The sequence below is a fragment of the Ammospiza nelsoni genome, chromosome Z (genome assembly GCF_027579445.1).
Source record: "Ammospiza nelsoni isolate bAmmNel1 chromosome Z, bAmmNel1.pri, whole genome shotgun sequence".
Classification (NCBI taxonomy): Eukaryota; Metazoa; Chordata; class Aves; order Passeriformes; family Passerellidae; genus Ammospiza; species Ammospiza nelsoni.
In genome coordinates this window covers 718,387-743,521 of record NC_080669.1, presented here as the reverse complement: position 1 = coordinate 743,521, position 25,135 = coordinate 718,387, and the positions used below count along the sequence as shown (strand labels likewise).

The 25,135-nt window shown below is 45.0% G+C and overlaps 2 protein-coding genes across 2 annotated transcripts in view; one reads left to right on the top strand and one right to left on the bottom strand.

Moving 5' to 3' along the window:
- The window catches only part of MSH3 (mutS homolog 3), a 95,639-nt gene extending 83,011 nt beyond the window's left edge, over positions 1-12,628 (bottom strand). Inside the window, exons 1-8 of the mRNA XM_059492045.1 lie at positions 12,486-12,628; positions 10,169-10,292; positions 9,346-9,554; positions 6,807-7,019; positions 5,345-5,461; positions 4,467-4,584; positions 3,799-3,944; positions 2,636-2,802 (exon numbers count right to left, since the gene is read on the bottom strand). Of these exons, the coding sequence (XP_059348028.1) occupies positions 2,636-2,802; positions 3,799-3,944; positions 4,467-4,584; positions 5,345-5,461; positions 6,807-7,019; positions 9,346-9,554; positions 10,169-10,292; positions 12,486-12,587 (1,196 nt within the window). The 5' untranslated portion in view covers positions 12,588-12,628. The remainder of the gene's footprint in view (positions 1-2,635; positions 2,803-3,798; positions 3,945-4,466; positions 4,585-5,344; positions 5,462-6,806; positions 7,020-9,345; positions 9,555-10,168; positions 10,293-12,485) is intronic.
- Positions 12,629-12,642: 14 nt separating this feature from the next.
- DHFR (dihydrofolate reductase) lies at positions 12,643-23,827 on the top strand. Its single transcript, XM_059492044.1, has 6 exons — positions 12,643-12,797; positions 13,214-13,263; positions 14,701-14,806; positions 15,734-15,860; positions 21,910-22,025; positions 23,647-23,827. Exons 1-6 carry the CDS (start codon positions 12,712-12,714, stop codon positions 23,732-23,734), a joined length of 573 nt encoding a protein of 190 aa, XP_059348027.1. The 5' UTR covers positions 12,643-12,711; the 3' UTR covers positions 23,735-23,827.
- Positions 23,828-25,135: the final 1,308 nt, after the last annotated feature.

Below are 25,135 nucleotides of genomic sequence, written 5' to 3'. Positions count from 1 at the left end.
CCAACTCCAAGCCAAAGACTACTGCAGCACCAGGAGAGAGCAGAAACCTGAACCCCATATTCAGAACCTTGGGGTTATCACAGGCAACAAGCTGCAGACCACCTGCAGCCTCAACCAAACAGTGCAGACCTGGGGGAAACGCTGTGGGCTAAAGCTGCTTGTGAGCAGTGTGTTTCCACAGAGTGTCCAAGAATGCTACAGAATGAAACACTGCAAAAAATGACAAATGGAAAAAAGAGGAAGAATGAAGCATGCTGAAAATGCACTGAATTTTTCAACAAAACAAGGAAGGGCCAACATGAGAGGAGCAAAAATATCCCAAAGGAGCCTCAAATACAATGTGAGGAGACCAATACAGGCTAGGTTTTAAAGCAGCCAACATGTTCAGGAGGGTAGGCGCAGACCCTTGACTAGAAAGAACTGGGAGTACAAAACACTGTGTTCTTAGGAAAAAAATGAAAGTATTTTCTGAAGGCAAGACTTTTTCTCTGCTTTCTAGAAAGAAGGAAATTAAAACCATGACAAGATTTTGCTCCAGGCAGGTCAGCACTTGCAAACAGATGTTACTAACAGTTTGGGAACAGCACAGTACTCACCAGAACAGTTTGTCTTAAACCACTTTTTGTAACCTATTTTTAAAATAAGCTTTGCTTTTGAGGGAAGGGTCTTCACTGGCCCCCAGCTCAGTGCGCTTGAATAGTATTTTCTAGTCATTAAATCCACCCTAGAAAAGCAAAGAATAAAAAAAACCCTGACAGAAATTGAAGGGAAGCACAGAGAGTTTTGACTCTTGTCAGCGTAAAGGGGCGCTGAACCAAATTAAGGCTGCTCTCACAAAGCTGCAGCACTTTACCTTAGCTCAACATTTTATTTCATTCTTTTGGTAACCATAAGCACACTCTTTGTGCTGGCCACATCACCTTGCTCACTCAGTGCCAAGCTCTGGTACACAGCATCCAGCACCAAATCTCCTGCAACGTCCACACTACACTGGAAGAGTAGAAAGACCTCTTCTCTTCTCTTCTCTTCTCTTCTCTTCTCTTCTCTTCTCTTCTCTTCTCTTCTCTTCTCTTCTCTTCTCTTCTCTTCTCTTCTCTTCTCTTCTCTTCTCTTCTCTTCTCTTCTCTTCTCTTCTCTGTTCTCTCTCCCAACCTCTAGTCTCCTGGGACTACTTTTCTCTCCCATCTCTACCCCCCATTTTCATCATCTCAGTGTTTTTCTGCTACATCCCTAACACACAAAGAGATGAAGACCCTTCTTGAACCACTAGATCTGGTTCCCACTGCTTTAGTTCTTAAAAAAGTTATGGAAATTAAACTTTTTACAGTTCATGGAAGATTCTCAACCACAGGTTTTAGAAAAAAGCTGCTAAAAGATGAAATCACCAGATACTGGGCCAATAACCAAACCTGAATACTACAGACATCTCAGTATGCATTAAAATGAAATTACTGCTGTACAAAACCAAACCTAATTAAAAGCACAAGAAAGCAGCATATTGAAATCACTTAAATTACTATGAAATACTTCAGGGCCCTCTAGTGGTTTAATCTCTGGAATGAGAAAAAATCCACGAAGAATTGTTTTTAAAATAAGGCTACTGAGGTGTATGGCAATAATGTGCTCTATTTTTGTCACTCTCACGTAATTAAGGGCATTTGGGCTGGAAAGCTGCGTAGCAAATTACCAGAAAGGTGAAAAACCTACAGACTAATGCCTGTTCACAAAATCAGCTAATGGGTAGCATTTTTTGTCTTCATAAAAATGAGAAGTCACTCATTAACATTCTCTACTGTGCACAACCAAAAAAACACAAAGGAAAAAAAATCACAACCACTCTCCCAAATTCATACCAGAATGACTACTTCATTCAAAACTGAAATGCCAAGCTCTAAACCAGCTCTCTACAGCCCCAAACCACATGGTTTAAAAACAAAAAAGTGGAAAACTGAAATTTCCTCAAAAAAATGCAGCTGCAAGATTTCATCCGCACTGCTCAGAACACTGCTCCATCTTTCATCTATCACCCTAAAAGTTACATCCTACTCTGGCTTTACTACACAGAAAAAGCGATGCAGAAAACAGGTAACAAATTTCCTCTAGAAACATGGCAAGAGAACTCAAAGCAAAGAGATGATCAGTCACAATACTTGCAGGTGTCTGTACCCCAGTCCAAGATGGTGTAAAAGGACAAACAGTACCAAATACCAGTTGCAAAGGTTTTATACACCTACCTACAGTAATAGAAAAGGAAGTCTTGTGTCTTTTAGAGACCTCAAAACTATGACAAACAGGGGAAAAAAGCCAAATAGCACCTCTTTCAGATCTGAAAAGTAAATTACTGAGCTTGGAAATTATTCCAGCAGATCCTGTGATCAGGAGTGTGGTGGCAGGACCATGACAAAGACAATGTTTAAGTGCACAAATCTTTCACAGGCCAGTCAGAAGCCATGAACTTCAGCCTAAACACAACTCAGGAGCAAGTGCCCAGAACTTGGTGGGATCTGGGAAGTTCTGAACCCAGCAGCAAATTGCAGCCATTCTGGAAAGGGCCATGACAGAACTACAAATCCATACCTGCTCCTGGATCTCAGCTCCACGCCAGCTCTGGGAAAGAGAACCCCACAGAACTCACCTCATGGAGGTTATACTGTGGATGAGCTTTTCAGATGGATCTGACAGCCTAGATGGAAGAATTATCTCAACTGGCTGCAGGCGCAGAACCCGACTCTCCAGCTCTGAGCGGGAAGCACCGTCCCGAAAACTGTCAAAAATCACCTCTCCTGTAGTTGGCTGGATTGCCTGCCAAACAAAAATGTGCACACATATATCCAGTGGATATTCACATTTTCAGGGACTGCTTCAGAGGCTCAAACTGTTAACTGGGAACAAAATCTATAGTGTAAAATTATACAGCACCCCCTCACGCAGTGAAAGCGGCAGATCCAAAAACCTGAATGTGCTTTTTTTCAAACCCATGACACAACAATAACCTCAAAACAGTAACACAAGCACAGCTTTGTCCTGGGAAGTGGCAACAATAACTTACAATACCTTAAAATGTAAATGTGCTTTTGTTGTTAGCAGTCCACCCCTGCTCAAGTTTTAATACCAGACAAACCTACGAACTGAAGTCCATGAAATGCACATGTAATTCAAACTGGAATTTGAACACTTGCTTCTGTTGTTCTCTCCCAGCAGCAGTATGGCATTCAAACAGAAACACAATCAAGACATTTTTTAATTAATTCATCACCAGCTGACTGGGCTTTGCTGTGTGTTTTGCTGGTTGAACAGGACTGGGTTTAATCTTCACCAATACAAATCTGAAGTGTAACTCGAAAGCCTCTTCCTCTAAAGAACAGTATTTTGTAGATGAAAAAAGTGCTCTCAAGCTTTAAAATATTAACCCTAAAAATGTTTAAACATTGAAATTTGTAAAGCATCTGAACAAATTATTTCCCTAATGTATTTGGTTAAAATACTAATATGTTTTCAAGTGAAACAGGAGCAAAACCAGTTTGATAAATGTTCAACTATCCACTCCATACCTTTTCTGAAGTTTTCAAATATAAAGCCATCACAGTTCACACACAGATATCTTATCTAAAGTGCCTCTTTTTACCAAAAAAAAAAAAAAAAAATCAATTCCTACTCCCCCGCAAAAAAAAATCTGAAAGACAGAACAGTCATGAATTTAACAAGGTACCCACCCACCTCCCCAGAAAAAAAACAAAATGCACAACAAAACAACCCCACGCAGACCCTAAAATACTGGCTCCTGAGAAACTAACTTACCATAATGCCTGTAACAATGTCACCTTTCTTCCTGTCCTTCAGGTGGTCCCCATTTTCACAGATGCAGAGGAGGTAGCTATCGGGGACATCTGCTGTTACCTCTTCAACATCTACAGGATCATCCAGCTTCAACAAAGGGTTCACATGTAACAAATGTTCAAAAAAATACTACACGGATTTGGGTGGACTGTTCACAGGTCTTTCCAGACCTAAGTCTTGTACTCTCAGACATTAATCTGACAATCTTTTTAGCTCCTGGTATCTATTAAGTTTGTTTGAGAAATTAAATTAAAAACATGAGGTAGACAAGACCGGATAGAGCAAAACAAAAAACTGAAGAAATAAATTCATTGGTTAAAAGCTGTTTCTCTCTTATTTTAACATTTTTTAGGCAAGACCTGCAGGACACTGCAAATTTGCTAAGTCCACTCCATGACCTCAGAAAGCAACTACAGTAAACACAACAAACCTGCAGCTTGCCCTGAAGAGACTGGACTGTTTGTAAAGACATGTGGTACGTTTTACCACAACATAAAATTAAAGGAACTTTATTTCCTGCTGGCACTCTTATGTCAGCCACTAGCTGCCCATGTTCCATCCTGGTGATAACACCAGAATCAAGGCCTCCCAAAGGTTAGTCTGAAACCAAGTTTATTTGAAAAGGATATCTTCTCCAATAAGTGTAGACTTAGTGTAGAGGGCAGTCAGCTTACGGCTGAAGAGAGAGCTTTTATTTTCTCCAGCAGCTTTCAGTGCTGCAGTTTCCATTTGTTTTATTACTCCAACCTACAGGCAGACAAACAAGAAACAAAGTTAGATCTCTGGCAATAAATTATTGTTTTTATCATTCTGTATATCTGGTAATCTTTTAAGATGTGCAAACAACAAATGCATATTTCAAGCTGGAATACATGATCAACAGAAAGGGCTCTCACATCAATCCTACTAATGAGATTATAAGGCAGTGCTTTTCCTGCTTTTCCTGCTTTTCCTGACCCTTTTCCTACTCCTGACTGCCCTCTCAACTTCTGTACCTGTGCTTCTCATCCTATTTTGAAACAATTTAGCTGGACATCACTGCTTATTAGAGAATGGTTGCTTGCGTCCAGTTTAGAATCAACAAGTCTTTTTCTTGGAAATGGAGGCAGAAAAAGAGGCTATCACCAGAAAGCCACAGAATTACAGGGATGCAGAACAGGAAGGAACAGAGAAAAAAACAGTGGGCTGGGATAAGAAAAACAAGGATGTGAGGAATAATAAAACAGAGAGAGGATATGTACATTTCTCCTTATTAAATGCAAAAACACTGAGAAAAATAATTGTTCTGGAACTGTTCGTGAAAAAATGAAGACACTTCTCTGAATCTGCTAATGGCTCATGACACCCCCAGCACAGAGAAACTGAAACAAAGGGAAGTTGGCCATTTCTACTGCGGGAGCCAGGGATAACAAGCTGCCCACTTCTCAGCTGAAACCAGGGGCTGGTACAAGCAGTGCAAGTTCTCTCAGGGCTGGTCTGTACTCAATTAGCCGGAGTCAGGGGTAACCTTGTGTCCCTTGGCTACGAGGCGGCGCACGTGGACGAAGAGCCGGTGGCTGGGGATGCTGGCGGTCATGAAGTTGTGGTCCAGGTGACAGTAAATGTTCAGCTCCTTAGCTGCAATCTGCAACAAGAGTCAGCCAAAGGGTCACAAAGTAATATAAGAAGGTAAGGAGCTTATCTCTATGACAACAGTGATGCACAACTGCAATTAAAAGCTCGGTGACAAAGGGAAAACATTCCAGGAGAAAGCCTGGAGGGGCCCCTCCACCTCCCTGTCCCAGCATTGCCATAAACAGCGGATTCACTATCACAGGCTGCAGGTGTCAGGTTTTAAGGTTGCACCTTGATCTTTACCACTGTGAGGTAAACCACCCACACTGCACACACAGGGTCTGAAACACAGCTCAGCAAAAGGTCAAACGATTTTCACGCCACTAGAAACGCAGCAGGAATGGAAGCATTTAGTTTGTGGTCATAAAGATGGGATTAACCTGGCCAATCAACCAAAACACTGAAAAATCAATATTGAACAGCAGTGGAAACTAAATACTTAATAAAAAAAAGTAACAACACTAACTATAATGCGACATGTGTGATTTGTATGGTCTTCTTGCCCCAGGTGTTCACTGAGCAGAGGATGGGGTGCTAGGCAGGACCTGCCGGCAAACACTGACCTGTCTATCTGAACTGCATATTTCTATTTCTGGGCTGTAAGTACACCAGCAAATGAGCAGACAAATTACACAGCACAAATATGATGGGGAAAATGAATTCCCAGTAACCAAGCAACATTTCTCACTGGTCTCAAGTGTGAAAACAGCACCAAACAAAGGCTGGTAGCAACGACTTTGGGACAGATCACAAGAGAAAACATTATGAAACATTTACAAACCACCACTTTAACATTATGTTTGTTATATAGTCCTTTCCAGTTCCTGCAGATCTGCCATGTGTAGGTGTCACATCCAGGCATGCATTCAGGGTACTCTCTGCACCCAGGCTATACCTGCTATATTCATCTTTTCTAACACCACTTGCTCCACTGCCTTTCAATCTGAAAGATTCCTAATGTCATACATAACACTACAGTTATGTATTATATATATATATTACAGTAGAGTTCTGAGCCATGATATGCAATTCATCTCAGAAAGTTTTTCAACTTTAACTCTCACAAAACATTATTCTAGGAACTCACTTTAAATTCTTAATATACAAGACAGCAAGCACTACCACGTGATTACAAAGTAATAAATGCAATTTTGACCCAAAACAAAAAAAAGGTGTGCATAATGGATAGTCTTGAATTTCAGGGCACAGAGATTTTTCAACCTGATTTCAAGTAACAAAACAAAACAAAATACCCTCTTATGCCCCCAGTGAAGTCTCCTTTCCAGAACTGGCCCCAGACCCAGGATCACACCAGCATAATCCAAGTATCTTTCCATAATCTTGGAAAAAATTACCTCTGCATCTTGTCCAAAGAACCGGTATTTGTATCCACATTCCACACACAAAACAGCATCTTTATACTTTTTCTTCATTTCTATAAACTGGAGCTCTAGTGGAGTGTAAATGCTTTTGGTTCTTTTATTAAGATTTGTCTCTGAAGAATTTTGAGAATTTTCATAGGACTTAAGAGACGCAGAAAACTGACTAAGATTACGTTGAAACTCCTCCTGTAAATAAAAGGTGGGAAAGTGGAAATTAGGAATCATCAAACAAATCAGTCGCCCCTCCTTTGTTTGCACTGACCACAGAGGAAAAGATTGCTCTTGCATTGAAGAGCCCCAAGCTGCAGCACAACTATTGCAGCAGGATGTACAGAACACAGTATATTTGGAATGAAAATTAATTAAAATGTCCTGAAAGTCAAAGTTAGTTTGTCCTCAGACACCTGGGAGGAAATCAGAACCCTATTGTATCATAAGCTCCCAAAGCACAGACCAAGACAATGCAGGCTGCAGAGACTGGGCAGTCCAAACAGGCCCATATATTGAAATAAGGATGAGTTGCTGCTCCAGTTTAGAGGTGAGAAACTCCAGCACGAAGAGATAAATGATGTTCTAAAAATCCACAGTAAACCAAGGAACAAACCAGTCTGAGTCTCAGTTCCCTGTCTCAGCCACCAAAATCGTACTCCTTCTCCAGTTCAGCAAACCTCTCACAACAACTTAAACACAGAAAATCAGCACTACAGTTTCTAAAACCTCAAATTGAAATGCTTTGAGCTCACTCTGTCTGCAGTTTATCATTTGCAATGACATTATGTAGCCTATTCTTGCCAAGCAACTTCAGCTCTACCATGCTGAGCTGTTCTGTATTGTCAGCAGTGATGGGTTCAGAAGTGCAGAGAAAAATGCTGAGAAGTCTTTCACTTACAGCAAAATTCCTCCTCACTTACACCACAAGATCAAATACAGATAGTATTGGTTAAAAAAATATAAAGACAACCCTCCAGAATTTTTTAAAGCATATGACTATTCAAAACACAATCGGGTTGTGCTATAAATTCTGCATCTGCAAACAAATCAAATAAACTTCCATTTCTACCAAGGGTCCCATTCAGATTACAAGAAACAAAGTGAACAGACTGTTTAGCAGCAATGGTAATTCAGAAAAAAACAAACAAACAAAAACAAACAAGAAAAAGAAACAGATGGCTTAAATCTTATATATTTTGGGTCATGGGAATGTACAAAGTGTGCAGTCAGAGAACAAGTGGGGAAAAACAGCACTTAGACTTAGCTGTAACTGCAAAATCCTCACAACTGCACACCACTAAGTAAGAGAACCCAGCCTAGCTGAAATAAAGCTGCCCTGCGCCCAGAACTTGGGTGGCCTCAGGAGCTCAGATGTCCCTGCTGCAAAATCCTCAGCTCACAAACTCAGCACTCTTTGGCCCAAGGTCTGTGCCAGCCAAACAGGGTGACCTCGTCTCATTTTACAGGAAACTGTCATGACAAACCATGTGAAAAAAGGGCATGAAACCAGGCAAGAGGAGTAGAAACAAACACAAAAGCCGACTTGGTGAGATGGTCTAAGTTACCAGCTGGAGGAAGATTACAAAGTGAAAAGCAGGACACAAACAGCTAAAAGGATCCCTTCCAAGGCAAGGAAAATCAAGTTTTCTGGGTTCTCCAACTGACCACATCCCCAGAACCTCAAGCCCTTACGACAGCAGAATTATCTTGCCACAAGCTGCTCACTTCAGCATTTGGACCCCACATCCACACAAAGCAGAACCCCTCCCAGGTAAAGGCCACAGCCCTCAGACAGGGAAGGTTAAAATCAGCTTTTCATACAAGCTCCTTCCCACACAAAGGCAGATGGAGAACTCCACCAAAGAGCAGCCACCACAGTAAGCCATGAGATGCATTCTAGAACCTGAGCAGCTGACCCCCAAACCCCCCCAATTAACTAATGTTAACTACTCCCATAAGTGAAGGGGAAGCAAAATAACATTACTCCATTCAAGTCTCTTGATTTGCACCATAGATATCATCATGACAATTTTTTGTGTGAGCTACCCCCACCTTCTGCAGATGAAAAAGCAGTGATACCTTTACTAGTTAGATTTACCAGCAACTAGATTAAGCCACATCTCAGTGACAACCCTACACGATGTTTCTGCAAAGAATGCCTGCTGGAAGTTTGAGAGCCCACACCTGGAACTGAAAGGAAGCTGAGCAAAGTGCCTCTCTGAACATGTGTTAATTATTAAGGTGTTACAGCTCCCTTCACAGGCACAGATGACACCAACAGGGCTTCTGTTCCCTCAGGATGCTGCTGTGCAATGGTATCACTGAGGAGCCAGAGCAGCCAACCTGCTCAGCATGCAAGGAGCTTCAGAAAGACATCTGCCCACAAATACAGGTCTGTGGGGTTCTGCTGCACCATTCCACATCGCAGCACAGGAGCACAAAGGGCAGCCTGTGCCAGAGTTTGCTGGTTTAACTCATAACAAGCAATCCACACGCCCCACAGGGGCAAAGCTCTGCATACCTTCTGTGCCACCTTTGGGCCACTGTCCCAAGATGGGAGAGGATTTTTCAGTTCTGAGCTCCTCCCAGTAACACTGGGACATTTCTCTTTCTCCTGAAAGCCATCCTCCCGGAGACTGGTGCACTGCTGGTTCGAATCACTGCAGAACTCTCTCAGCCTGCCCAGAGTTTCCAAACAGATACGGGACCTCTCACACTTCTGAGATACTTCTTTTGGTGAAAATTCACAACAGAAACACATTAGCAACTTATTTTATAAAAGAGAACATCTATTAGAAGAACATCAGTAAGCACAGACACAACCATTTTACTCCACATCTCTTTTCCCTGTGCTCCCTCTCCTCTCCCACTGCAGTATTTCTGCCAGCCTGACAGAACCATGCACTTAAACAGCTTGGTTACCTTCCCTGGAAAACCAATATTCCTCACATGTGTGCTTCTCTGTAAGCGGGAAGAGATTATTTTTAGGACTGACAACTGCACAGCCATAAAGTTAGCTAAGAAGACTGGGAATCAAGCAGATTTTCTTTCCATATGCTTCTTTACGCAGACAGTATTGCCTCTTGAGGGTGTACTAGTGATACTTCAAAGCATCACACCAACAAATTTAATACCATTCCCACTTTGAAACTCAAGAGGCTAATTCTTGCTATTGAAACGTAATGAACTTTACATTCACTGGTTTTCATACCAGCATTACCTTATTAAATTCTCTGCTCAAAGCCAGATGGAACTCAGGCATTTCTGAGGCAACAGAGCAGCTGACAATGAAAAACTTATTTACTGGCTGCCAATGCTCGAGGGTTTGATAACAGTCAACTCACTTTTATCCTGAGTCTTCAGGGGGTTACAGATCTCTTCCAGAGTAATCTGCCGTGCCTTGGTCTTCTTTTCACATGGTTCATTGCTTTCAGTAGATGTGCTCCTTTTTGTGCCACATTTAGAAGCCTGAAAAGCAAATTAAGCTAATAAGTTCAGTTACCTTTTCTGTTGGCTCTTCTCTGAAAGAGAACAAACAGCTTCACAATAAGTTAAGGCAAAATTGTCCAACCTCCCATCCCTGGTATTGCTCAAGACCAGATTGGAGGAGCTTGGAGCATCCTGCTCCTTAGACGTATTTTGAAACATGCATTTAGAACACTATGTAAACAGAAAATTCACCAATTTTGCTGTTTCATCATTGACCTTTTGCAAGAACCTTTACTAAATATGAAGAAGTAACTTGTAAATCCAGCAGAACATAAACACTTCTCACAGAAGCACACAACAGGTGCTTTCAGCAGCTTGCATCCACATTTCATATCGTGACATCAGATGGTTTAACCATGGAATTTAAATTTCCTTGGAACTAAGCAGGAACTCCAACCTCACCAACTAAACCCAAAACCTCCATATAACCACAGCCCACATGAGTAGCAGTTTTCAAGCCCACTGTAAAATACCACCAAATTAACACTAATTAGGAAGTTTATTCTATAAGGGCAGAAAGACGTAACCACACCTTTCAACATATATTTGGACCAAAGGCAACCCAAGTAGCTGACTTGAGTCACAGGTAAAAAAGGCAAACACCCTTCCAGGGCCAGAAGGGGCTGGAAACAGTAACTACAGGGAGAGTGGAAAATACAAACCCAGAATGAAATCCACCTGCAGAGACACAGACACTTTTCCCCACTGGTGACACAGGGAGTATCTGCATCACTGCACGCTCTTTTGGCCTTGCACCTACCAGCACTCAGGCCCCAAGTCACCTGAGCTCCAGCACCTGGGACAGGAGCACAGCTCCCTCACTGCACGCCAGAGCTGCCCAAAAATGGGATTCACTCCTCAGCGTGCCAGTGACACCCTGCAGAGAGAGACCCCCATGGGGCTGGGCAGGCCTGGGTGCCCCCGGGCTGTCCCAGCAGAGCCCTGCCCTCTCCGTGCCATCCCTGCCGTTCCTCACACGCACACAGAGCCGGGGCTGCCCCGGCCCTGCCCCGGTGCCCGCAGTGCCCCGATTGCCGCGCAGGCTGGGGCAGGGCTGTGCTGGGACAGCCCGAGGGGCGCCCGGGGCGGCTGAGCCCAGCCGGGCCTGTGTGACCGCAGCGCTGAGGGTGGCACTGCCCTGGGCAGGGGCAGCTGCGGCACACGGGGCCCCGAGCCTTTCCTGAGGCTGCCGGGCTGCAGGGACCTACACCGACATCCTCATTTACATCCCCAAAACTTGCTGATTGCAGGAGCCTTAGACTAAGGGATGCAGCTGCTGCCTGTCCCACTGGTCAGGTCTCATTTCTGGCCGGTCAGGCTTCAAAGTACACAAAGATCAAACCCCAGAGAACATCCTGACTTATGATAACCTTAATATTATTCCACATTTTGCAAAACTGGAAGGCACAGGGGTTCAACACTGGTGTGAAGCAACAGTGACATGGACCAACACGCTGGCCTTGCCCAGATCACCAAACCTGGGCCAAGCCCCAGCTCCCCTATAACAGGCACATCCTGTATTACAGAATCACAGGGGATTTGGGGCAGAAATGTCCCTCTGGAGCTCCCAGCCCAGCCCTGGCCAGGCCGGGTGCCCTGGTGCATGCCACAGGAAGGTGCCCGGCTGGGGCTGGGATGGCTCCACACAGGGACACTCCAGGCCCTCCCTGGGCAGCTGTTCCAGGGCTCTGCCGTCCCTCCACGCACACAAGTTCTCCCTCCCGCTGCCCTGCCCCTCGCTGCCCTTTCTTCGATGGCCGCTGCTGCTGCTGCTGGCACTGGCAGCACCGAGCAGAGCCCGGCCCGTGCTCCGGCAGCCCCCGCGGATGTCGGGGGGCGTTGATGGCATCCCTGGCAGCGTTCCCTTGGGCAGCCTGCCCAGCCCAGCTCCCGCAGGCTCTGCCCAGCCCACAGATGCTGCACAGCCCAAATCCTCTCTGGGGCCTGCCCTGGGCCCTGTCCAGCAGCTCTGTGTCCTTCCTGCCCGGCTGGCCCTGAGGACCCGGGCACCGGTGCCGACACAGATCGTACAGCCGGAAGCTGGCAGCCTGTCCCGCAGTGTCCGTGCCCCGGTCAGGGATACCGGGATGGACACCGGGATGGACACCCGGATGGACACCGGGATGGACACCGGGATAGCGGGCCGAGCCCGCCCCAACCCGCCCCGCGCACCGTGTAACGGGGCCCGCTCTCGCCGCCGCTCGCCGCCGCCCCGAAGAACCTGCTCAGCACCGGCTGCCCCGCGGCCCCGGCGCCCCGCCGGCCCCGCGGCATGGCCGGGCCCCGCGCCGCGGCACCGCCTCCCGCCGGATGCGCCCGCTCGGCACGCCCCGAACCGCCCCGGCACGGCACGGCCCCGGCACGGCACGGCCCCGGCGCGGCGCGGAGCGGCCCGGCCATGGCGCGCTCGCTGAACTCCATCGTGGCCGTCAGCCAGAACATGGGCATCGGCAAGGACGGGCGGCTACCCTGGCCGCCGCTCAGGTACCGCGGCCCGCCGCCGCTGCGCCCCCCGCCCGCACTACAGCCCCCAGCGTGCCTCGCGCCGCGCGGCAGCGGGCGGGCGCGGCGGGGCCGCGCGGGGCGCGCTGGGAGCTGTAGTGCTTGTGGGGATGCTGTGTGAGGCGGGGAAACGGCGGCGTGGCGGGAGCGCGACTGTGGGGCTGTTTTTGTGTGGGCTCTCTCTCATGCGGTGGCCGCAGGTTATCGCTCATGCGAGCACCGCTGGGGGACAAAGGTCTCGTCAGCTCTGCCCAACCGCCTCTCCCCGGCCTCCAGCAACACATCCATCACGGGGGGATTTTTCATTGAAATTAAAGAACTTGCAGAAAAGAAATATATATAAATTAGAGAACTTATTCTTAAGGCACGTTGTAACGCAGTCCGTGCTTCCCCGGCAGGAATGAGTACAAGTACTTCCAGAGAATGACGAGCACGGCCTGTGTGGAAGGTAAGGTGTGGGGCGTGTGATGCCCCGAGCTCGGCTCCGGCCTTTCCCTGCCTCGGCCCTCTGCCCTGCCTGCCCTCACAAGTCCCACCTGTATTTCAACCCTTCCAATCGCCCGGGCTAGGTGAGGAAAGAGGATGAAGCAGGTATTTCAGAGGAGTTGCAGATTGGTCCTCTTAGGGAGCAATTTTCAAGTCCCTTCTTTCACCAGAAGAATAGAAAACTTCATCTAAAGTTTATCCAACAAACCTTTACATGAAACTCCAAGTTAAAATGGGAAGGTTTTCACAAGCTGCTTAATTAGCACAGGTGGTTTGGTTTTTTTTCAGTCCGCATTAGCTTATCTCGCTGGTTTGCTGTGGCTCAGCCTTGGCCATTGGACCCACCCCTCTGACCCTTGTGTCTAATTTTGCTGAGTTTTCTGAGTGCTGAGCCAAATCCATGCACCATAAAGTCCAAACCACAGAGCAGAAATACTTCAGTTGTTTGTCAACACGGTCACTTTTTCATGGTTTGTTTAGGGGTTTTTTAATGCTGTTAAAATTCACTTGTTTGGTAAAAACTCACTTTTGGTCAGGTTCGTATATTCCTATATTTTGATTACGTGCCATACTCCATTTTCTGCCTTGAAAGTCTGTTTTGATTAAGATACTTACTCAAATTGTCTGATTTGAATGTTCCATAATCCACAAGGAATGCGTGATCTCATTTTGAAACAGTACTGAGTGAAAAACTTTACGTATGTTTAGAAGACCTGGTTCAACCCTTTGCAACCCTGTGCGTACTAAAAAAGGGCAGAACACAACTGACAGTTGTCAGTCTTTTTAGATGTCTGCAAGTTGCATCTTACCTGGCAGAAATAAGCTGTGATCAAGAAAAAAGATGTTTGAAATATAATTACAAAGAAACATTTTGCTCTGTCCTGCCTGCAGATCTTTTGATAAGCTGTGATCTCAGATGCTGGGCAGGTAAAGTGCTTCATAACCAGACTTCTCAATGGATTGTGCTGCCATAAATCTTCACACCAGGGATGTCACCTTTGCCTCTGTTGTGTCTCATCCTGGAAATAACATGGAAAGAGTGACCATGTTGGCATTGTGGTTTTTTTGTCTGATAACTCCTTTTCCTCATGAAGAGAAACATTTCTTTCCTTAGCAGTTTTACATATGAGAGGTAATCAGGTTATGAATGTTTGGGTTTGGTCAGAAATCATATTTATGTGTGAATATTAGGGTGTGATTGATCACCTGTAGCACTTTGACTTTGGGTTTAATTTGAGTGGTTCTTCTGCTGGAAATTGTTGTGGCTTTATAAATCAGTTCTCATTTGAGAACTGGGGCCTGAGCTTGTGCTTTTGCTAACTGCTGCAGAGGGGCTTGGAAAGGCAGGGGAAGTCCATCAGTGTCTCTAAACAATTCAAATCCATTCTCTCCTGCTCAGGTAAACAGAATGCAGTGATAATGGGTAAAAAGACGTGGTTCTCCATCCCTGAGAAGAACCGTCCTTTAAAAGACAGGATTAATATTGTGCTCAGCAGGGAGCTCAAGTAAGTATGATAAATAAGGGCCCTGTAAAACAAATAAAAACCTGCACCAAAAAATGTCTGTAGTGCTACACCATACAGTAGTCCCAAATGTAGCATTTTTGATACCTGTTTAGAAAGCATTTCTGCTGTTGGTTCTGAGTGTTATGACTACCTTACTCTTAATTTTGAATATTTAAAAATTCATTCACAAGGTAATTGTCATTACTTTGCTTCATGAGTACTGCTTTTCACTCTACTCACAAACCATTTGACAATTTTCAGTAGTATTTCTGACTCAGTGTTTAACTGTATTTCTCTAGTCCCTGCATATACTGGTGGCCCAGAGTTCATTTTTTGAAGTTCATTTTTATTAGGATTTGTGGATGAGATGAACTGTCCTTTTTCAGAACTCACTTCTTGAATGCATCACCCACAGTCACACAAATATTTTTAAACACAAATGTCCATTTGTAGTGCTTTATTGCTTTGGAGGATGTAGGTTGATTTGCAGGTGGTTATGTGAGAATATTGGCTTTTCAGCTGGTTTTGTTGAATGAAATATTAACGTTCTGAAATTCAGCTCAAAATCTACATTTTATTTCTTGATTATCTGTATTGAATGATCTGTGTTTAATTTATAGATTGTCTTTATCTTACAGATATGTAAATTTCTCAGTCACACTTTTTCAGAAATATGCTGTGAAATTCCAGATTCTTTATTTAGAATGCCTTCTAAATTACAGTTATGCTGTGATCTGTTGAGCAATCCTACAGTCAGATGAGACTTCAAACATAATTCAGCAATAACAGGCACTTCAAAATAATTAACTGACGTGCTGCATGTGGTTATTTGTTAATTCAGCAAAGCACATTTTGTGTCTAGAGTGTATTGATGATCATGATCAATTGTCCTTGATTTATTTAGTAACAGAGCTTTGCTTTTTCTAGGGAAGCCCCAAAAGGAGCACATTATCTTTCCAAAAGTCTGGATGATGCTCTAGCTCTTTTGGATTCACCAGAGCTGAAAAGTAAAGTAGACATGGTTTGGATCGTGGGAGGCACTTCAGTGTACAAGGTACATTTAGCCTCCTCCTAAATTACTTATTTTCTGTGGTGGGATGAGGATGAAGTTCCTGTTACTGCTGCTTTAGGGGGTGCTTTCCCTTCACATTCCCAGCAAACTGCAGACATTGCGACAGAACAGGTCTCAGAGAGTAGGATCTCAACTCTCAGGCTCAGAATACCTGTCTAGAAGCTGAACATTGCTCTTGCCAGTGGGCAAGTGTCACACTGTTATTGTGCTTTTGAGAGCTTTTCATAAATACCTAAATTGCTGGATTCTTCAGAAAAAAGCCCATATTATTATGTTTATTTTACTGAGCCCGTGTTTTTGTGTTTATTTTACTGAGATTGCTGACTGACCCTGCAAAGGGTATGAAAAGAAGAAAAAAGGAAAAGTGCTCCAGCGTGTTTAGCCCAGAGTATGACACTTTGTACATGTAAATGGAGAAGAAAATAGGATTTAGAGAGAGCTGACAGGTCATGGTGTTGCAATAACAGGAGATAACCACACAACAAAAGGTCGCACTCACTCTGCTTTCCCATCCAGCAGTGTTCCTGCTGCTCCCACTCCCTGGGTCAAGAATTGTAAAGCAAATTCTGTTTAACAGTAAAAGGAACAGTGCTGCTGCCCTGTAGTCATTACAGGCATGCTGGGAGATAGACTGCAGTTGTTGCTGGGCACTCAGACGTGAGATGTGTGGTGACAGTGCCATAATGCACCTGGTGGGGAGTCAGGGCTGATGCTGTGCCCTGTGTACAGGGTAGGAAAATGCATTTTTCTGGTACTTCTTGCCTTGTGTGCTTTGCGTGAGCCTCTGTGTCTGAGGAAATGCATCTTTGACAGTAAAGGAATGAAGTAGCTAGGGATTGCTAAGATTGTAAGAAGATGAGGTGAAATAGCACTGTTGTTCCTCGTGGTGAAGTCCGTGTGTTCCCTGTGCAGATGCATTCAGCCTATAATCAGATGTTATCCTACAGGAGAAATGTCCTTGGCTCTCTGCCGTGACAGTGCCTGTGCCATGCAGAGGGTTTCTGGAGAGGGCTTCTCCTCACAGAGGGCAGAGCCACAGCCAGCTGTGAGCAGCAGCATTGGCCCCTTCCCTGCCACAGGCTCAGCTGTCAAGACTTTTTGCTTCTGCTGCTTCTTCCAAGAGCATCTGTCCTGGAGGCTTCTGATATTCGGGAGAAAATAATGCCTTTTTTTAGACCATGACTCACCAATACTCACATTATAAATTGGCAGTTTTGATCAAGAATAAATTGGAAAGTACTGTTTGTACTGATCAGTACAAGGGAATGTGCCAAGTAATAGGAGACCTGGCTATGCTGGACCTGGACAAGCATTGAGAGAGATGGGAATGTCCAGCGTGAAGAAGGGAAGGCTCACTACAAGTAATATTTTTAGTGCCTGTATTAAAGATGCACAAAGGATTTTACAGGAATATTTTCATTATACTGTGTAGAAATGTGTGGGAAATAAAATAGCAATTGGTAATTAAAGAGAATAATTTTGTTCAGTAGTTGTAGGTATTTGGTTTTAAAGCGTTACTTTGATTTCACTAGTTTGTGCGGCTCAAAGGTTGAGACCTGCTTTTGTTCATTAATACAGTCTGTTCTTGTCCATAGAAAGACCCACCCCATTTTGATTATTCAGGCTGTGACAGGACTCTCTTACAGGAGAAAACCAAGTCTGTTTATGCTTTCTACCGTCAAACAGGAAGAATGTTCCCATGGGGGTTCCTTGCTGCCCCTTTAGACCAGGGGAAGCTCTTGCAGGTGGCAGATTTACAAGTTCCCAGTGGGATCTGCCTCCAGGCTCTCTGTTAATGGTTTTCTGTGTGACCCTGTCATGTTGTGTGCAAGGAGCATGGTGTGAGCAGGGTAATTGTTCTGTGGGTTGCTAACTCCTTGGGGCACAGTGGTTTTCCATCGGGATCGCTGTGGAGTGGAACCACAGGCAGCCGTGTGCTCTGACAGCCTGTCAGGGCTGCTGTGCGTGCCCGAGGAGGAGAAGGACAGCACTGCAGCTGACACAGAATGCACAGGATGTGAGGGTGTCAGCTTTGCCATTGCCAGACAGCGCCTCCAGGTCCCACATCGTTATTTCAGACAATGGCTTTTTGTCCTGTGGAGCTTTTTAACACAGCTCCTAGCCATAGCACAGTATCATCAGTCAGTCAGTTTGCCTTGGGGAGCTCCACCCCATCAGAGCTGTTGTAGCCAAGCTCTGGGAACAATGCTGCAGGCCTGTTTCTGTGGATGGTGTGAGCAGGGAGTGTGCCATGACCTTCCAGGGCCTGCTGGTTTCTGTTTGCCATACCCCTGGCGGTGCCCTGGGCTGTTGAGGATGTCTGGGCTGCAGTGGCCTCTGCTTGGCCCAGACCCCGTGCTGGAGCACCAGCCCGACCTGCCCTCATGCATGGGGCTGGGCCAAGGGGCCTCAGCTGCCCGGCTGTCTGAGTGCCCCTTTGGGACACGGGTGTCCACTCAGTCTCAGGTGCAGGTGGCTGCAGTGCCCTGCAGTGCCCTGCAGTGCCCTGCCCAGCCTTTAGGAACTGAGGCAAGCCAAGGTACTACAGCATGTGCTCCAGGATGGCGTTTTGGGACAGGATGCTGCCTGTCAGGAGTGGGATGGAGGCAGGGGTTTGCTGCTGTTCACATCCTTTTCCTCCTCAGACCGCAGGAGAGTGAGGGCCAAAGCTGTGAACACTTGCAAGGACACAGAGCATCCCTCTGTTGGTTCTGGCCATCTCTCCCACTGCTCCTAGGTTCTCAAGGGCACGGTTCTCTCCAGGGCATGAGAGGATTGGCATCAGCTGCCTCAGGCCCTCTGTGAGCTGTGGTGGCCATCCAAGCCCTCATGTAGGTCACACTGACGCTGGGCTCACACAGTGTGGAAACTGACCTGACCTCTGCAGCAGGGAAAGGGGGAGCAGTGGGGACAGGGAGAGGCTGGGTGGAGTGTTGGTATTGGCAAGTGAGATCAGGAAAGATTGAAAACAGCTCTATCAGTTCAGTGATGGTTCAGGAAAACTCATGTGGGTGTCATCTTCTTGAATTTGACTGGACGCTGATCCCTCATCAGGTTTATTATCTCCTAATGTAGCTGCAGGGCAGTAGCAATGCCCCCAGGGAAGCTTTTGGCCTTCTGACAGCACAGGCTTACGTGGTAAATTTGCTTGGATATTAGTGCAATGCTATCTGGATCCCCTGTGCACTGTTGTGGATCTCCTGAGCTCCAGGAGGAGCTGGGGTTGCTGTTGTTTGCCTGGATGAGGAAGGAGGAGCCCAGCAGTAGGTTACAGCAGTTGTGAAGCTGTTACACCTCGTGGAAGGCGCTCTGTGATCTTGTGTGAGCACTTCATGTTTGGAGGGCTGTGTGCTGGCTTGTGAGTGCTTCTTGTGTGCTGGGGGCTTGTGGTGCTGGCCCTGGAGTCCCCCACAGCTGTTAGAGCTCACCAGATGTACTGGAGCACAGCTTCTGGCTCTGCTTCATCCCCAAGATGTTTCATTCGTGGATATCAAAGCTGCTCCCACCTACACCTCAAGCATGGTGAGTGGGGAGAGTTGGAAGAATCAGTAGCAGTTGGGCTCAGTGGTCTTGGAAGTCTCTTCCAACCTTGGAGATTCTACAATCCTGTGATTTCAAAACCAGGTTTCTGTTCTGAGTCAAGACGCTGCTGCACCAGTGTGGAGATACTGTCTCTAGAGAGGCTCAGGTCTTGGCCTCGACTCTGAAAAATAGTGCTCTCTGCACACCCTGGGGAGGGCCGAGGCCCACAGAAGGGTTTAGGCTGGAAAGGGTTTAAAGGCCCTTGTCATTCCAAACCTCTTGTCATGGACGTGGACATCTTCCACTGGACTAGATTACTCTGAGTCCACTCAGTATGAATTGTATCAGTCTCTTGTAACTACATTTAAACTGTGTGGGTCAAAAACAACATTGAGGTTTTGCTGGGAGTAAGACTTGTAAGTCCATCACATCCTTAAATATTAAATAGGATGTTAAGAAAACCAAACAAAACCACAACAACAAAAACACACACATACAAATCCACAAAAACCAACAGATGCGAGTGTCAATTTCTTTATGTGTATGGTATGGTTTTATGATGTTGAGTGAGTATATCAGCATTCCACCAGCTCAGCTCTGTGCCTCCTCTAATTTCTATTTGGTCCCAAAAAAATGGTGAAACCGATGGAGTGGGCTGGACAGGGCAAGACGGAATTGAATATCAGTGAGGACCTGTTTTATTCCTTGTGGAACGGACAGAACTATGACAAAACTCCTTTGCCACCCTGCCATGTCCTCAGCAGTATTTCACTGAGGCAGTGTCAGAATCCAGGCCTCCCTGAACAGGCTCCTTTGGAGGCTCCACCTGTGGAAAGTTTCGTGTTTGACACAGAATTTATTTCTCTGAAGTTGTCTCTGGAGAACAGGGGGGACCAGGTGTTCCCAAGGGAACAGGAGCTGTCCCCATGGGCAGTAACTGGGGTGGCAGGGCTCAGGGTGGTGGGACAGGTCCATGGGGCAGGGTCTGGCCTGAGGGTGATTATGTGAGAATATTGGCTTTTCAGCTGGTTTTGTTGAATGAAATATTAACGTTCTGAAATTCAAATCAAAATCTACATCTTATTTCTTGGTTATTTGTGTTTAGTGATCTATTATAGTGATTTAATTCATAGATTGTGTCTTTATCTTATATAAATTTCTCAGTTACACTTTTTCAAAAACACGTTGTGAAATTCCAGGTTTTTAATTTAAAATGCCTTCTAAATTACAGTTAAGCTGTGATAATTTAACTTTCTTTGCACTGCCTGTGGTCGGTCCCTCCCTGTGCTCCTCCCTGGCCTGTTGTGGTGGTAGAGAGTTCTTGATAGAGCTGAATCCCCCACAGGGTTGGATAGGAAGTTGATTTGTTCTTCTACTACAAAGCAGAAGTGTCTCTGTTTACAGAACACCTGTTTTTATTTGTGAAACAGATTATTATTCTGTCATTTTGCAAGTGTGACTCTTCTTACCTCCCTATCCCTAAACAAAGAAAAATACTAGTATATGTGTACTGGATGGACACCAGTTCAGTGCTGTTCGAGGCTTGTGTGCTGTGACTTACCTCTTTCATTTCTAACTGTTCTCTAGTAAAGCAGCTTTTCTACAAATTAGCCTCTCAGCGGTGGTTAATTAATTTTATTGGATTCCATTTGTTATTACTTGGTTCCTGTGCTTGTTGAAGTAGTAGCTAATAGCCTGCTGCATGGTGAGTCACCTTCCACAAAAAGCCCTGCTCGTTGCCAGTGTAAGCGAAAGAGAGGAACAGCTACAAGCTTTTCAAAAATGTATTGTAACCAGCCCTAGAGTAGCTTTTCATGGGTTATTGTAATGCCCACAAGGTCTGGAAGAGTTGCCATTTTCAATCTCAAAACAAAATATATATTCCTAACTTCTGAATTTGTTGGTGAAAGCCTCACCTAACAAACATTCTCTTAGAACATTTTCATCCAAGGACCTTGGAAATATACATATCTCTGGAAATATCCAGAGATGCTGCTCCTTGAATGCTATGATCAGTTTTAAGCCCCTCACAGCAAGAAAGGCCTTGAGGTGCTGCAGCATTTCCAGAGAAGAGCAACAGATTCAACTTTGGAGTTAAACCAAGGGGTAGATTGATATCTGGAATTCCAAAAAATACAGCACAAATCCCTAGCAGTGATATTAAGCATCATAACAAATTACCTTGTGGTGTGGGCATCTCTCACCACTTAAACTTTCCTGTCTCCCAAAGAGGTGTGTTTCAGAAATTGCTTGTTGCTACTGGGCCTACTGTTCCTTTCTTCTCACAGGGCTGTTCAAATTTTGTTCTTAACTTCTGTCAGATACCCCAGGCTCTGAGAATAGGGTATTGCTGCCACTTACCAGGTGGAACTGACACAGGGTGAAATTACCCCTTTAGAAAGTGCTCTTCAGCAGAGTCTAAAAGAGGAGATTCAGAGTGTAATTTTCGCGGCTTTGCTAAAAGCCTGTGATACATAAAATTGTGACTGAGTTTGTGTTGTTTCTAAAGGCAGCAATGGAGAAGCCAATTCATCATCGATTGTTTGTGACAAGAATCTTGAAAGAGTTTGAAAGTGACACATTTTTTCCAGAAATTGACCATAAAGACTACAAGCTTCTAACAGAGTAAGTACCAAAATGAGTACCAGGCTTGTCCTCAGAGTAATCTAATTTGAATGTTTTAAGGGTCATATTAAAGGCCATGTTGGTTTGAGTTTGAGGTGAATTTTTCCCCAGAATCATACTTCACTTACAACCTGGAATGGCACCACACTCTACACTGGTTCTCTTGGAACTTGCTGTGTCTTTCACCTTTCCTATGATCTTCACAGTAAAGAATTGTCTATGTCAGTTTGCTGCAAAAATAGCTTTTTCCTATTGTTTCCTGGTTTAGAATTACTCAAATATTTACTAAGCTTTGTAACTCTCAGTATGTTGTTAGTAAATTGTATTCGGCCTCTGAATGTCTTTTATAAAATTGCCAAAGACAAATTAAATGGACTTAGGCGTAGCGGCTTGAGTTTATGTATTTCTAAGGTTATTCCTTCCCTCTTGAGAAAATTCCTTCTTCCTAATAAATGCAGTAGGAAAAGGTGTACAAAAACTTACCATTTCTGCCATTCTCTGTGGTTTCTTCTAGATTATCTTTGTCATATTGCTGTTGTGCTTTTATGTTCTCTCCAACAAGATTACACCCAACAGGCACTGAGGAGCAGCAAAAATTCAGACCCCTGAATTTTTGCCTCAAAACCAGAAGGACCAGACCTGTTTTCCTCCTGCTGCTCCTGTTTTGGCTCTCAGCTGGTTACAGAGCAGCAATGGAAGAAATAGAAAGTACGAGGAGTGAACCTCTCCTCGGGGGGCGCAGGAATGGATTAGCACAGCTCTGGGGGAGGATAGGCAGGGGCAGGGAAGAGGGATGCAGGACAGACAAGGTGGGTGGGGAGGATGAGTCATCTTCTCCAGCTCCAATATATTGTGAACTACTCTGTGCTCATTTGAGTGTCCTGAGATCTGACCCCAGCGCTCCCTCTCGGCTGTTCCTAGCTATACGTTGTTTTTGGCCAATGTACTGAAATGAACATTGGTGTTAGAACATGATTTTGTAAAATAACAGGTAATTTCCTCACTGAAGTGGAAACCTGACGATGCCAAACCTTAGCAAATAAATTTAAAATTATCTCTCCCTCAAAGTCAGTATTACTCATACAAAATCCTTCTTCTTTTGCGGGGAGATGAAAAGATTTTTGAAAGCATCTATTAATAAGAAGTGGCTTAGAAAACCTGGAATATAGAGGAACTCTTTCTGTGGTAGCAGTCGCCTGTTTAGTAATCTCTTGCAAACTTGTAAAAAGCCTTGTCCTTAGCATTTCCTCTAAACCAACTTAGGAAAAGCAAGGCAAGGAAAAAGACCAAAATGTTCCATAATCTTGTCTTCCTTGGCTGACATTTTCAATAACATATTGGAGGCTTTAATAAAAAATGTTGGGTATTTCTTTAAGCCAAAAATAGGGGTGGTGTTGTTTTGTGTCAGAGTATGCCTTCTTGGTCTAAAAGACGTGCATATAAATCATGGATAGTAGTTAATATGAGTCCTGAAAATGGTGTACCTGTTCTAAAAAACAATGTTTTCATTTTTTTTTCCAAATAACTTGCTTTTCTGGTTGATTGGATAAATTACAGGTGAATCGTGATGATATTCTTACCTGCTTGTTGGCTTTTGCTTTTTCTTCTCCTCTCTCCCTAGGTACCCAGGTGTCCCTGCTGATATCCAAGAAGAGAATGGGATCCAGTACAAATTTGAAGTGTATGAAAAAACTGTCATGGCACAATAAGGGAGGCATTTTGTACTTCTGTGTAAGGGCAGGTATTTTAAACCATGAAACTGTACTGAGTGTAAAGATTTAAAATTAAAATTTTGAAGAAAATCACGCCTGATGGTAAAATACCTCAGTAGTGAATGGTTCCAAAAACCAAACCCCACACTTTGAAGGTACTCCCTGCAGAAGGGGGTTTGAGCAATTCCGTGACAAAGGTTGCAGGAGACCTTGCACTGATCCTACAATCCACAGCAGCATCCCTGACAATTCCACAGATAAGGAAAGGCATTAGACTGTGTTAGAGCTTTTTTGCTGAATCAAGGAGTTTTAGTATCTCTCTCCTTGTTGAAAACATGCTGCACTGAGAAAGCACCAATCCTCCCAAGTTTGACTGGGGTGCTGTATACATTGATAACAGCCTTATTGGTGTAGGGGTAAAGGTAAGCAAGCCCAGCAGGGGAAGGGGGATCAGGAAGTCTCATGCAGCAGTTGAGGGGTGCACTGATCCAGGACCTGTTGTTAGTGTTCAGGAGCACACAATCACAGAATGATTATAGGCAGGTGCTTTTATTGAAGAGCTCTGGGTGTCAGGGGTACAGACCCAAATCTGACTCCGATGTGGGTTTGAGATGAACACGTTTTTATACCCTTATCATTACATAACTATATATTAATTATTCAGCTTATATTGTTCTATTGTATGCATTGATTTCATCTGAGCATGGATTCTGTAATTTCCATCAAGTCCCCCCCCAACATAATTTCTGTTTATTTTTGTTATGATTAAACAATAATTATATCCAGTTAAGAAACAGTCATCACATCTAACAATCATATCATTTATCACAGTCATTAAATGATTATACAGGTGCAGCCTAACATTTTCCCAGGGCCTACCAGGCCTGTCCTTCCTTTCTAACTCCCCTGAATATTCCATGATTTTAGAAACATTTCTTCCTTATACTGTCACTCCAGGGTGTGTCCCACAGGATCACCAGTCCTGCTGCCGAACCTGCTCCAGGTGGGCTCCTTTACCTGTGGGGCCACAGGTGCTGCCAGGAGCCTCTGCAGCAGGGGCTGCCCACGGGCTCACAGCCTCCTTGCTGCATCTGCTGCTGCAGTGTGGGCTGAGGGGAGCCTGAGCTGCTCCTGCCTGACATGCCCTGCAGGGCTCTTCTCCTCTCCCCTCCCAGCACCTCTTGCCCCAGCTGTTGTTCCCCGCAGGGTTTTCCCCACCACCTTAACTCTTGTCCCAAAGGGGCCAGTGCCACAGGTGGGCTCAGCCTTGGCTCTGCCCTGGAGCCAGTGGCATTGGCCCCATGGGACACGGGGAAAGAAGCTTCAGCAGCTTCTCACAGCAGCCACCCCTGCAGCCTCCCTGCTCCCCACACCTGGCCACACAAACCCAGCAAAATC

What these genes read in the sequence shown, in the direction of transcription:
- DHFR (XM_059492044.1), top strand. Translation starts at nt 12,712, where the DNA reads ATGGCGCGCTCGCTGAACTCCATCGTGGCCGTCAGCCAGAACATGGGC. An exon ending in GTGCTCAGCAGGGAGCTCAA is followed by an intron (nt 14,807 to 15,733) that starts GTAAGTATGATA and finishes TGCTTTTTCTAG; the next exon opens with GGAAGCCCCAAAAGGAGCAC. An exon ending in GACTACAAGCTTCTAACAGA is followed by an intron (nt 22,026 to 23,646) that starts GTAAGTACCAAA and finishes CTCTCTCCCTAG; the next exon opens with GTACCCAGGTGTCCCTGCTG.